The sequence below is a fragment of the Vollenhovia emeryi genome, unplaced genomic scaffold (genome assembly GCF_000949405.1).
Source record: "Vollenhovia emeryi isolate VEMERY1.0 unplaced genomic scaffold, V.emery_V1.0 DF939122.1, whole genome shotgun sequence".
NCBI classification, from domain to species: Eukaryota; Metazoa; Arthropoda; class Insecta; order Hymenoptera; family Formicidae; genus Vollenhovia; species Vollenhovia emeryi.
In genome coordinates, this window is record NW_011967244.1 from 684,900 (window position 1) to 699,519 (window position 14,620).

Consider the following 14,620-nt stretch of genomic DNA (forward strand, 5'->3'; position numbering starts at 1 on the left):
TAAAAGGAAGCTGAGCCCTCGAAAAATCGTCTCACGTAGAATAACATAAATACAGCTCTGATTTCGAAGCCCAGAATTCTAGTTCTTTTCTAGCGCTATCTATTCATGTCATCTGTATTAATTATCGTCACTACCAATTAGTATCGTTACTTATACACACGTCAAGTTTACCAACGCGCGCGAATGTACCAGCGGCAAGACAGCTGTAATTGGTCACGTTCCAACGCTTGATCGTTGCGAGTACCTATTTTCAGCAGGCGGTGGTAGATGTAAAAGAATTAAAGGAAAGTAAAAGAATTCTCGCGTCATTATCTTTATAATATTTTATTTCTCATCACGTCGCACATTAACACACCCGTGCGAGACGCAGATTAAATCTCCGAGGTATTCAGACTAATCAGATACAGTTCTAATGTAAAGTAAGAAAGTGCCCGGGAGGGGAGGGGGGCGTCTCCATCAAAAAAATCCTGGCCCATATTATTGCTCTTACTGTGCAAAGTAATGTACAACCGCGTACCTACATGCAAGCTCCGCCCTCGTCGCGCCGGGCACCTGGAAAATCGAGTAGTGACAGGAATAGAAATTCGCCGGCGGGTAGCTCAGAATTTTAAGTAAATCCTCTCGGGATGCGCGACGTAAGAGTCGAACGCGAGTCACGACGAGGAATCTTCCGTGTTCCCGTTAGGCACGTTACCTATCGCGCGAGAGAAAGTTTTCCTATTTATACAGAAAACGCCGGAAGCAGCGAGTAATTGACTGTCGAGGATAATGTCTCGGAAAAAAAAAAAGATTTCCAGAATCGCGACGCAATTGGGTACCGACAGTTACCTCCGATCGAGCGGAATCGTTAAAGGAATTTCACAATAATTTAAGGCTTGCTAATAAAAGTCCTATTAACGACGTTTACTCACGTAATACTTACGGGATTTGGGATGTTTGTAGAACTTGTAAGATTCACGAGACTCGCAGAATTTAACGGAGGGGAATTCACATTTTTAGATTATTATTGGCTACCGACATCCCGCTTGGACCTAAAGGCAGTCTCGTTTGTTTGATTTACATCGCAATGGCCCTATTTAACTCTATTTGTTTATGGAGGGTTTTTTTTATAACAATTACGCAATGACAGAACGTTTGTGTCATCTCGGCACTCGCGTCTCGTACAGTTGCAAGAGTCGTGCGCTAATAGTATTGTATTAAAATAATATATGCAAGTCGGCTACGCGTGTAAACGAGTTCAGTCTTCATTCTCACCTGTTACGAGGTATCGAACGGGGACCATGTTAACGGGATAACGGTACGAAGGCGCTCGGAATCGTGACAAAAATCGTGTCTCGTGCCTCTGGACTGGTAAAAACATGGCGCAGCCGTGCAGTAGGCCTTGTCGGTGACGGCGACGCTCGAACGTCTATCAATACCCCGCCAATCAGGGTCGCGTGCGTGCATTAATCTCCCTCTCGTAAAGGTTGCGATAGAGTCGTGGCCGATTTCACACGCGAGATATGCAATTTTCACTGAATGATCCTCGGCGAACACATCGGGGAGAGATAGAGAGAGATACACGTAAACTCCTCGTGGATTTAGATCAGGCTCGATAACGACCAGCGTATTGATTGCACCGCGGAGGTATGCACATCTTTGTGCGCTAACGAGTTTCGCGTTCTTTCATAAAACAAATATTTCGCGAAACAAGTATCACGATGCGTAACGGTACAGCCGATATACCGTATAACCGATAGGATGTGGTATATCTGCTTATGTTTGCCGCGTGTCTGCGAGTGCGACTTGCGGGGCGAAATTTTTCGCGGCAGTCACCGCCGTGACTCACTCTGATAACATTATTTTTGCTGCCCCGTTAATATAATACGCAGGCCGTACGGGGCTTATCTCGCGATGAGAGCACTGTCTCTATGGACGATGATTCATAAAAGATATTAAATGTCGAAGACAACAGACGCTGCATTATCTCGCGTTGCTCTAGTCTCTTTTCTCTTTGTCCAAATATATCCTATTGTCACGGGGCATATCACGTCATTTTACGTGCCCGGTCATTTAAACGTTAGCCCTCGTGCCCGAGGGGTAAACCGCTGACCGAAATCGTGTACACCAATGCCTACGCGGAGAGAATTGTCTTTTAAAATTTACCCTGAAAATCATGTAATCGTGGGACAACGTGGCATTTCGAAGAACTTTATGAGAGTTTTCTGAAATTTTGCCATACATTTTACTAGTAAAATATGCACTAAGTATAATTAAAGGTATGGTAAAATTTCAAAAACTTATACAATTCTTCGAAATGCCGTGTTGTCCCACGGTTTTCAGGATAAATTTTCAGAGAAACTTCTCTCCGTGTAGTAATTGCCGCAAATCTGTACACCACAATGCCGTCAGCGGTTTACCCCCCCGCTCGAGCCTATGCGACGAGACGATCGAGATGGATACCGTGAGGTTTAATCCGAATTTTCTGCGTTAAATCTCTTGGAATGATGTATGTGCGGTGTAACCGCTTTCATTTAAAAGCGAGCTTGCTGTCTTAATTTTATGGAACGAGATAGAAATCGTAGCAGCGAACAGTACCTTTAAAGTTACGACGAGAAAATTATATATGGCAGACAGGATGATCTTGACCTGAAAGTGCACGAGCGAGTTAATAGGATTAATCTCTCACTCTCCTGAACGAGAACCGAGTCTCGCAGGCCTGTCGCGATTCATATTAAAAGTTTCTTTCGTAGTTTATCTCGCTAATTACGTGCGATTGTAACAAAACGTGTAACATTATATTATTATCGTACCATTATTTACTTTGTTTAATATCAGGAAAATTGGCGTCCAGTTTTGTACCTCGGCACAAAATGCAATTTCTTTATAAATGACCGCTCTGTCAGAATAAGGCGATAAATAACATCGTTGCGCGGGTTAACCGCCTTTAATAACACCATAGAGACGGTTGAAAGAATTAATCTAAACGTTTATGCCTCTGATAGCGGGCGAAATGCCGGACGCGCGTGCAACACATGCGTTTTATCAACTGCTTCGTCGAATAAAGGTAATTAAAGTGGAAATTCCATAATTAATGTCGCAGCTGCGATGCCACGTTTTTAAATCGTTGATCGATACGTCAGGCAATCAATAATTTCGATGAATGCTTAGGTCCGTAAAGATTCGTATGCACGATAAAGATGAAAGCGTATTACATATCCATTTCTATACGTATCGATTTCAGGAGTTATATCGTTATGCATCATCATATGATAATTCTATTATCGAGATAAGACAGATAAATAAAGAACATGCCATTGCCTTTACGGTTGATATAACTTCGCCGATCGACAAACTTCCTCGGAAGAAAATTAAAACCAACGGCACCCGATACCATTTTTCCTACTGGATTGCTTACGAGAGCCAATCAGGATGCATAGTTTTTGATCAAGTGACTTGAGGCTAAATCCTGATTGGCTCTCGTAAACAATCCAGTAGGAAAAATAGTATCGTGTGCTGTTGGCTTAAAACTCTGCATCCTTATTGACTCTCGTAAGCAGTCCAGTGGGGAAAACAGCACCGTGTGTCGTTGGCTTTAGCCTTAAGCCACCTGATCTAAAGCCAGCGGCACACGATACTATTTTGCTTGCTGGATTTCTTGCAAGAGCCAATAAGGATGCAGAATTTTAGATCAGGTGATTTAAGGCTGAATCCTGATTGGCTCTCGTAAGCAATCCGGTAGGAAAAATAGTATCGTATACCGTTGGTAAGTCTCATTCGTAGACGTTTAACTCAAACTGGGAACAATGAATTAAAAATCCTAATTAATCTCGTTGGTCTCGTCCTGAATGTATTATAGATTCATCTCGCGCGATGCTTGAGTCCGTTGCACATTAACCGTCCACAATTTGCAAATTCGCGATAATGCCGGTTCGAGGTCACGTTAGACAACGGAAGGTTAGACCGATGAAGGCTTGAACTAGTTTGACGTGTGTCGTTCCGACTGGCTGGCAGTATAAGAGTCGCGCCGCGTGCAACCGGCGCGATTAATTCCCGGGGAACTGGAGAACGGAAATTACTGGATGATACAACGCGACGCGCGATTTCCTCCTCTTGTTTCCCCGAGACGGGGCGAGGAGAGCGGGGACGGTCCGCATGCACGGCAGAAGGTCGGCGTACCTCTCGCCTCCGCGGACAGATCACCGGCTTCGCGAACGGAGTCAGTCGGCGATAGAGGTGGGTTACGCAATGACCGACTCGCGATTTCCATCACGGACGTTCCAGTCTTTGATTTCTGGCCCAGCCCAAGAGAGACGGCCGACATGGGCGCCGGCAGCATCTTCCTCGCCACGTTGTTTCTAATCTTTGAAGTATCAGCTACTTTTTTTGCCGCATCAGATGAAAAAGACAGAGGGGATATGCATCTTGAATAGCTTTTAGAAATGCGCTGCTTGCTATTATTTTTTAAATTGAATACTTGATATTTTTTTACCGGTAAAATTGGTTGTAATAGAAAATTTCTTGAATCCAATAGTCGAACAGTCTAATTTTAAATATAAAGTATTCCTATGTAAAATACAATTTTAGGTCTAGTCTTTACCTAACAACTTTTAAAACTGGCGGTAATAAAAAGCGTAACAATTTTTTGGGGAATTTAATAATAAAGTATTCTAATTTCGAACGTATTTTTAAATATAAAGTAAGATACCTTCCAAATATGTAAGGTATGATCTTGGGCAAATCTAATCTGATATATAATCTCTCTTCTTTTTCCGTGCCATACATTTTATAGTAAATGTCATGATCGAAATCTGAAAATCAATCGAATCCTCGTGACCTCGCTGATCGCGCAGCTCCTTTAAATGATTTCCCGAGGAGGCTACTTTCTCGTCATCGAAGATCATCGTACAGGTGCCACGGAGCTAAATGAAAATCGACGAATGGCATTCCCGGCGTGAAATTTCTCCGCGGTCGATAGCTATTGTTACATCATCCGCATCCTTTCACATCGTCGCGCCTTATTGCCGATAACAATGGCAGTGGAGTACGGAGGCTCCGATAGATCTCTTTATTAACCTGGCAGCAGCAGCAGCCGAGAAAGTTACGCGAATATATATATATATATATATATATAATTTTCACGCATTCGGCGAGACGAACATCCTGTTTATTATTTTTGTCGGTATTTATCGGCGCTTTTTTTACTTTGCGAAACTGATTCGTAAGGCTTAACGTCGTGTCGGTCATTATGCATCTCATAAATGAATTCACGAAGCGTAGGAAATACTTTAACACCCGGAATAAACGCGAGCTACCTGATGCTTCTCAGCTTTGACGTTTTTATATTAATGTACGTAACGTCCGTGAGATCATGTTAATTAAAGTTTAAGTAACAGGCGCGATATAAGGTGCGCGATTATCATAGATCTTCCACGCGGCGCGATGATAATGCAGACGGTGTTTATCGTTTCGTGACGAGCGCGGTTCAAAGGCCTCATTTGCGACGGCCATACGTTTACCCGCATTGTTGTAGTCAACCCTACGAAAAATGTTGCATTCGATACGCACTCGCGAGGCCTGCGAGTGTGGAGTTTTTTGTTGGCGTAGATCGAAAAATTTCTCTTTTAACGGAGATACTTACCCAAAAAATGATCCGCATGGATGCTGTACAGATTATTTTACTGGCTAAGAATTTAAGGGGATGCTGGAGCGATTCTGCACTTTTGCACCTTTGGCACTTAAAACTGCCTGTTTCGCGGAAACATTTGTGTAATATACAAATTAAATGGCTTACATGTATACAGATCGAAAGCAGCTTGCTTTTCCGGCTGAACTAAAGAACAATATGGCATCACTGAAACTAAGTTTGTAAGTCTAATAAAAAATAATAGTGAGCAACACACGCATACTACATGTACTGTATGTGGGTGTGTCGCTCACTATTATTTCTTCGAGAATGATAACAGTAAACGAAAATACGGAAACCGATACATTCGAGATTAAAAAGATGACGTTTCTGATAGTCGAATTTTGATCCGACTGAAAAGTCTGAGGGAGAAAAATTGAGCATCTTACGTAACGCCTACGTAGGGCTAACATTTGTGGAAAGCGACCCACGCAAAAATTCACTCGCACCGGGTTTCATTCAACTCCGTCAGGAAGCCTTCCGATTATACGAATGTGATTCAATAAACGATGTTTTATCGACTTTACCGTTATTTATTCGTAGGAGCGTCGTCTAAAGGCTTCGCTCTTTTATGCGCCTCTCAATCTTTTGCATAAATTACGTCACATCCATTATAGAACGTATATTCAGTGGCATTCCGTTATTATTTTATTGCATATTATAATTTTTATAAATTATATTAATTTCACCTCGGATCGATACGTGCGGCTGCATGATTAATACGTAAAGGCGAACGGCTAGAGATTGAAGGCGCCTCTTTTTCTCGTTGCAGTTTCTACAGAATCTGGGCAAGGTCGATCGAACCGCGGACGACATATTCGACGAGCACCTGCAGAACTTCACGAGGCAGCAGAACTCCGCTAACAGACTGCAAAAGGAGTTCAACAATTACATCAGGTGTGTTCGAGGTAAGTCGTCCCGCGGAGCGAAACTAATTCGTCTACCCTTTAGACCAGTCAATAGCGGTCGCGCTAATTGTTTCGCGCGCGGTGCGGAGGGAAAACGCGATAAATCGGATGCTTAAGTTTGCGTAGATTTTAACGGTGCGCTCTAAAGAGATTCTTTATAGGAGTCTCCAATGCGTGTATAGTATGTGGCATGCGTCGTCGCGGTTAAGCATCTTTTGAACGATTGCACGTTTAATTATCTATTCAGCGCCTGGAACAGGCCGGGCATTGATTGGGCATTAGGATTTTACGTAAGCGCTTATTTAACAACGTATTCGTGACAATTAGACAGATGTAAAATTTCGTGTTACGTAATTGCAAACTGCAGACGGTAGAAGCGACGATAGCTGTTCACCTGCTGTTAAGGTCCCGAGTATAATTTCTGTAATTCTGTAATTCAAACCCAAAGTTTGAAGATTACAATTCTCTTTCAGTTATGAGTTCTTTAATCACTCACGTACGTTTTCTTCTCGCTGCACAAATTTAATTAGAAAGCGTATTAATGTATATCAGTTTCTTCAAAAATTGAAATTCATTAAAATACCCGTTGTTTCACGAATTCTCGAGGAGAGAGAGTCTTCCGAGCGATCTTTTTTTTTTTTGGTTTCTGTCGTAACACATCCGCGTGATGTAAGTAGTACGTAAAATTCGTCGCGTATTTGTAGGAGCGAATTAACAAACCCGTGCGAAACGCAACGCGCATTAAGCCTGATTTACAACGCGCTCCTTGCATCTAGAGTAAATTAAAACGCATGAGAAATTTGTCGGCGACGCACAGCGTGTAATGTACAATTTGTCAACTTGCGCAAGTTTTTTTAACGTATTTATTGGCTATAAAGTAGAATGTTTCCGGGCACAAAGAGCACATTGTAGATCAGGCTTTAAAGAGAGAAGAAATATTCGCGCAACCTTGCACCGCCGCGCCGTGACCCGGTTGCCAAGCTCACGTGGAGGCTGAATTATTTGCTCCGTAACTTCGTACTCTGTCCTCTCTTTTTTGCAAGGATTGAGATAAATGCTGCTATCGATACGTGCTTAGCTCACAGTTGATTTGTATGCCTCGGCGCGTAATCTCTCCTCGTTGCCATGTAAAAATTATATAAATGTCGACAACAGAAGGAATACGCGGGTACACTCAGCAAAAAGTTTGCTTGATATCAAAGAAATTTGCTTGAATTTTGACCCTGCTGGACTTTCGATTAATTTCAAAGAAATGATTTCTTTGCCTTAACCAAAGTTTTACTCGATGGGGAATGGAATTTCTAGGAGAAATCATACCTATTTCTTCACATCTAGCAATTGTTTTAGTAAAAGTAAATAAAAATGTAGTGGATTCAAAGAAGTATGATTTCAACGTATCTCATTTGTTTAACCTAACTAAATCTTTTTTCTGGGTGTAACCAAATTTTCACGCCGCACGCGGATAAAAAGAGTACAAACAATTTCGAAGTTGCGTAAATATACAGGGTGTTATGTAATACCCGCCTCACCTCATATTTACGGATAGAGCGGACTAGACTGAGTCGAAAAGTCTACCACTTTGCAATTTTCGCAATAGTTAACGAGTAATTAATTATTAAAAATCGCTGGCTTAGCCCGGCCTACCGCCCAATTCAAGCTCGCGGTGAGATGCGGCCGTCCCGCGATCGGCATTGCTAGGCACGCGGGGAATCCGCGTGTTTCTGTTAACTTGACGAAGACTGTCGTCGGCAATCGGGGAAATGATTTTCGCCGTCCGTCTCGACACTCTCAACGCGCGCGGATGAATGACGGACAGATGAATAACTCGACGTTGAATAACGACCCGGCGGTTTCGCGCGCGGGACATCAATTACTGTCAGTCGGTATCGACGTAATATTTTAATCGCCTGTATATTCGGTAATGCACCGCGGAGGTGTACGACACGTGCGAAACGACCTTTGAGGCAAGTCGGCAGGAAGGAATTGCTCTCCGCGCGGTGCGCCACGATTTTTCGCGCCCGGCGTGCGACCGAAATGTTAAGTGGCGCGCGCGGCCTTACCGCGATTGTTAAATATTTCAGAGATAAGACGGTAGCCCGGCGTGCCGCGTCAGCTCTGCAATCGATAAGATACAGTTGGAAATTGATACGGGCAGCTCTCGCGCACATCTGGCTTTTCGAGTGTCGCGGCTACGGTAAAGAGAGATCGTTATCTCGCGCGGCAAATACTCGACTTGTATCGCCCCAAATTTCAACGGCAGGTCAATTCTCGCGCCGCACTTGGTTTTCATAAATAATAATTTGTGATTTATAATGTAAAAAATTATAGCCTAATTAATCGCGCAACGTATACATCGTGTAGAGGTGTGCGAGTCGCTTGGAATTCGAGTCGAATCGAACCACTGAAGATTCGATTTCTATGATTGTACCATGAATCATAAGTTTCAATTTATTGGCAGTTTTAAGTTATTATCAAAAATTGTCAATTAAAATTATTATGAATGTAAATAAACAGGGTGTCCAGTGGTCAGGGAAATCTGGAAAACCGGGAATTGTCAGGAAATTTTACGATTTATCTGGACGTTTCACATTTTCTCTGACGGGTCTTCGGGTCTCTGTAGGTTTCTACCTGCTTCACGAGTGGAATTGTGCGTTTTGCAATTAGAAGTTAGAGACCCGGTGCGACGGCGCGCGCTCATTGTCTCTCTCTCTTTCTCTCTCGGTCTCACCTCGACGGCGAGTCTTGACACGAGGCTGACAGACACGTGGCGAAATCAATAGAAAAACGTCATCCGATCTTTAATCCCTCCCACCCGAGTCACGTTAGTCGCAAACAACTTTTCCATGCTTGGCTGGTCTACGGCGACGCGTTCGTTATTCGCGTGTTTTTTTTATAGCCACCGCCTCGCAGGGAATATGCACGCTTCTCGACGTCGTCGACCGCGAAAATCGAAGTTGAATTTTTATTTTCGCGGGTTCAAAGATCGACGCACAAAAAAGAACAGGCGAATTCGGGCACGCTGGTCCCCGTTAAGCAAACGTCACGGACGACTTTCTCGGCAGAGATGTTAATTCGCGGAGTGTGCGGTACTCGCATTAGCGTCTCTTAAGGCCTGTGTCCACGATGCTAGAACTTGGTCCAAGTTTTAGCGTCGTGGACACAGGCCTTTAGATCTTCTCTTATCCGCTCGGCGGACGGGATGCACGCTGTAAAAAGTATGTAAAGTTATATTAATGATAAATGCAACAATGACACTATTAATAACGGAAATGTACACGGAGAGAATCTTCTCTTAAAATTGATACTGAAGATCATGTAATCGTGGGACAAAACGGCACTTTTAAGAGTTTTATGAGAGTTTTTGAAATTTTATCATACAATACATTTTGCTAGTAATAAAACTTCGTATACATTTTATTAGTAATTTTACTAGTAAAATGTATACTAAAGAATTTTTTGAAATTTTTTATACATACATTTTACTAATCAAATGTAAAGTTTCAAAAAATTTTCACAAAGTTCAAGATGCCCATGATTGCGTGATTTTCAAGGTAAATTTTAAGGGAAAATTCTCTCCGTGTACAAATTCATGAATTACGCTTTACAAAAATTATTTTCTTACTCCTATTTTGCAGATAATTGGTTACATTTCACGAAAAATTAAAAGCATGAAGCTTATCACTTGTGGTATAAGGTAACAATTTTATCTACGAGATATAAATTCGCCGACGTATGTGAATGTAACACCTTCAACAGTTGGTCCCAATATCACCGTAATGGTTGTAATTTGACATGAAATTTTACGGTGCAGCGTTAAATACCCGCATGCGAAACGTGGTAAACCGTAAAACGCGGACAGCGGCGAGATATACGACGAGAGTGCGTCCGCGACGCGTTGCAAATCCGATCGCCGGCGATTCGTCACGATTTTCGCGATTTCCATCGCCGCACGTTCTAGTCCAGGTTCCAGATGTGAGGAAAAAGAAACTAACGAGGACGACGACTCGTTGGACCGAGCAACTAGCGATCGTACTGAGAATTATGGCAAGCCGCTTTACTTATTTGCATTAACGACGAATTAGTTGAGCACATTAGTTCAGCGCATTAGCGCCGTGAACGATGTTGACTGCCTTCAGTTGCGCTCGTTAAAATTGGCACTTATTAAAATTAATTTATAATGCAGCCCGTGAGACCGCTTGATTATTCTCGCCGATAAATGTAACTATTTTATAAAGTGGGCGTCGGTGTCAGAAACGACTGTAATTTTTCCGAGTTCGCCGGGGATTGATATTTTTTTACGCAAAGTGTTCCGTTTGGTTTTGTTCGTTAGCTGGGTTTTAATATATCATTTATGTTTCGGCTCGGAGGTGTTTAATTGAAACGCGCGAAATGCAAATCACATATGCCCAATTAGAGGAAATCTTTGAAAAATTGTATTGCAACACCGTGTATAAATTAAATGTTACACGAGGATTACGTCCTAGTCTCTCGTCTCTCCTTTTGCCGCGTCCCGGGCGTCGAAATTCGATGCAGGCGATAAAGCCGCTCTGCAACTCTTGCGCCGAGGAATTTGTAAGCAATCGGCTTATCGGCCGCAGGTGAATGCACTAGGAGAGGTTTAGATGTAGGTCAGGAAAGTAGTCACCCGCGTAGCGCGTTTATTCCCCCCGTAAACGTAAAAAGACACGCGTGTCGCCGCGATGGAAAATCGGCGTGAAAAAGTTTCTCTTGCGAAACGGCGCGTCGTCTCTCCCGACTGGCGTTAGTGCCCATCTACAATGGAGATTTAAACCCAAAGCCTTAAGAAATTGACTAATCGCAGTCGCGTATTCTACTCATACTTGACCGTGATTGGTCAATTTCTTAAGGCTTAAATCATCTATTGTAGACTGGGACTTAAGTTTATTCTGCAATAGACGCGAGAAACGCAAGACCCTGAGCCGCAACGCGAGAAATCAGCCAATGACAGTCGATCATTCTTCTCATATTTGACTGTGTCTGATTAACGAATCACAGACATTTATTCCCCTCACTCTCACCTGTGGTTGGTTAATTTCTTACGGGTTTAAATCTTACAGCTTACTCAAAGCAAGATTGTGGACCAGGGGTAAAGCTATATGCTCGTATCACACTAACGACTGCGATTGCGATTACATCGGCGATTACGATTGGCTATTTCAAACTTTAATGACTGCCTAGCCAATCACAATCGCAGATGTAATCGCTAGTCTGATACGGGCATTACGCGGCTGCGGAGATACGAATCGTCGTTATCGCCACGCGAGTGTCCGGTTGGCGGTGATAACGTTCCGCCGATGAAAATTGAAACGCCAAACGAAAGGTGGACGAGGTAAACGAGGGCGAATCGACGTTTTTTTTTTGCAGCGGTGCAGGCCGCGTCCAAGACCCTCATGGACTCGTTGAATGAGATCTACGAGAGCCAGTGGACCGGACACGATCTGCTGTACGTGCAGGCACAAAATCTCGACATGCTGTGGCAAGATTTCACTCACAAGCTCGCGGACCAGGTTCTTGTACCGCTCAACACATATCAGAGCCAATTCCCGGAAATGAGGGTACGTCCCGCATAGCATGGAATTGCGAGCAAACAATCCTGATTTTATTTGTCACTAATAATACTCTTCTCTAAATGTTCAATTTGCCGTAAAAAGTAAAATTAATTAATCGCAACTAGATGGATATTAGTATTAAATTGATTAATCTTCATCTTGTTCCCCTCACGCGCGTTTTTCTTACCAAATCACGGAGTTCCCGTTTCGATTATCACCGGCTTGAAGAGAATAAATAATATTATTCTGTCCTTGTAAAAGGGACTATTAATTATTAAAATTATCAAATTCCTCTTGGTACTTTGTGCGATATTTACGGGATCAGAATGGACGAGTAGCAGTTTAGGATTAGTCAAGCTGCTGTACACATTTCGAGGATTTCACCGGTTTTTCAGAAAAAGGTCGACAAGCGCGGACGTAAGCTGGTGGATTATGACAGCCAGAGACACAACTTCCAGTCGTTGCAGTGCAATCCAAAGAAGAGGGACGAGCTTAAAGTGTCGCGGGGTAAGGAGATGCTGGAGGAGGCGAAACGCACATACGAGCAGCTAAATTCCGAGCTGCACGACGAGCTGCCGGCACTGTTCGACTCGCGCGTTCTCTTCCTCGTCACAAATCTGCAAACGCTCTTTGCCGCGGAGCAAGTGTTTCACACTGAAAGTGCCAAGGTATCTAATAAAGTAATGAAGATGAGCCGCAAGGATGGGAGCTTCAAAAGATGTTTCTTTCGAGCAGGATTTAATACCGCAGAATTTTATATTTCAACTGATTCCGAGCAGACTTGGTGAACTTGATTGTTACTTTATTGGATTATAAAATTAAACAATAGAGAGTTGAATACAAATTTTTTAAATATAGAGGAAAGTCTACCTTAATGAGATAGGCTTCTAATATGAGACAGTAAGTTTTCAACATCCAGCTTCAATCACGAATCTTTTTTTCACCACGATTGTACGTTCTAGCGATGATTTTCCACTAAACAGGATTTTCACTTTAAAGGCAATAAATTCATGATGAAACATATGATGCCTATTAATTTAGCAGAAACCCTGCTATCTCATGTTAGGAACCTATCTCCCAATAGAGGACTTTCCTCTCTCTCTATATATATATATAGCTGCTTTCTTCATTTATATTCATGTTTCCAGGTATATTCCGAATTAGAAGCGATCGTCGACAAATTGGCTAATGAAAGTCAACGGGGATCTTACACACTGAAGAAGAACACGGAACCGCAATCGCCGAAGTCGCCTAACGCGAACTCGTCGTAAGTATTATAAAATCGACATTCTGCAAAATCGAGATTACTAATTAAACGCACGGAGGAATTGCGTGTAAAGACAGTAATTATAAGGTAAAAACATAATTTTGCAGTGCACCGCTATCGCGTAGAACGGTGATATTGAGGCGGTTGTTACATAAAATACGATAAAGTAATAATTGTACAAAGTGCAAAAGCCGAGAGGTGTAGTTATACAATATTAATAACTCTGATTTGTTTCAGCCTAATAATTAACACGCAGCCAGCGCAGAACAATATCTCAGGAGGTAATTATCGTGCTGTATTTTCGTTAGAGTTAGATTTGTGCGCGTGTGCATTAATTATATACGTGTGTCGCTAACACTCGCATGTAATGTCCTCGCTGCCCGCGAAGAACGAGACGCGAGGGACAGAGAGACGTTCGGGAAGAGGGTCTTGAGAGTTCCGCAAGGCCGCCTTGTGGCTTGGCAGTTCAGTTTTGAGTGTGCTTCCTCTCGCGTGTTTCAGCTTTGGACGACACCGAGCCCGCCGCCAGAGACACGTCGCCGACCACCCAGATAAACGGCAACGCTAACAGCAACGCTAACAGCAACGTTAACAGCAACGCTAACAGCAATGATAATTCTCTCAATAATCAAGACGCGTCGCCGCAGAACGCAGTCGCGCCTTCCAAACAGGTGGAGGAGCTGTACGATATTCCAGTCGGTAAGCCGCTTGCAAATTTAGAACCTTGCCGTGTTCTTTAACGCGCTTCCCTTCCCAACGTTGTCCTATCGTAGCGACTTCAGCTGAAGTCGCGCATATTATAAGTGATACTTCACGTTCGAATTTCTTTAAGTCTGATCTACAATGTGCCGTTTGCATCTAGAAACATTCTATTTTAACAATTAATCAAATTCATAAGGCTCTAATATGAAAACGCAAACACGAAGTATCATAATAAAGGAGTAATTAAGAGCCAAGACAAGACATTAGTGTCTAAATAATTTTAATTTCAAGTCCATTGCAAAAAATAATATCTCGGCCAGGGTTTGAACCTGGGACCTCCCTCTCACTAGGCGGGCGTCTCACCAATTCGACCACCGTGACATTTAATTTTGTAGGCAATAAATACGTTTGGAAAATTGGTACAAATTCCTAAATTGTACGTTACATACATATTGCACAATCGTACTTTGTCGACAAATTTTTTAAGCGTTTTGATTTGCTTGTATAA

At 42.7% G+C, this 14,620-nt stretch overlaps 1 protein-coding gene and 1 non-coding gene across 3 annotated transcripts in view; one reads left to right on the forward strand and one right to left on the reverse strand.

Annotated features, from left to right (window-relative positions):
• The window catches only part of LOC105569866 (amphiphysin), a 46,821-nt gene that overhangs the window by 28,638 nt on the left and 3,563 nt on the right, over positions 1 to 14,620 (forward strand). The window contains exons 2-7 of one of the 2 annotated variants that reach the window (XM_012026643.1): positions 6,438 to 6,573; positions 11,959 to 12,149; positions 12,539 to 12,811; positions 13,292 to 13,410; positions 13,648 to 13,691; positions 13,912 to 14,109. In XM_012026643.1, the coding sequence (XP_011882033.1) occupies positions 6,438 to 6,573; positions 11,959 to 12,149; positions 12,539 to 12,811; positions 13,292 to 13,410; positions 13,648 to 13,691; positions 13,912 to 14,109 (961 nt within the window). The remainder of the gene's footprint in view (positions 1 to 6,437; positions 6,574 to 11,958; positions 12,150 to 12,538; positions 12,812 to 13,291; positions 13,411 to 13,647; positions 13,692 to 13,911; positions 14,110 to 14,620) is intronic. The other variant, XM_012026644.1, reaches the window with a different exon arrangement.
• Trnat-agu lies at positions 14,421 to 14,493 on the reverse strand. Its single transcript has one exon. It is a non-coding gene; the product is annotated as a tRNA-Thr (tRNA).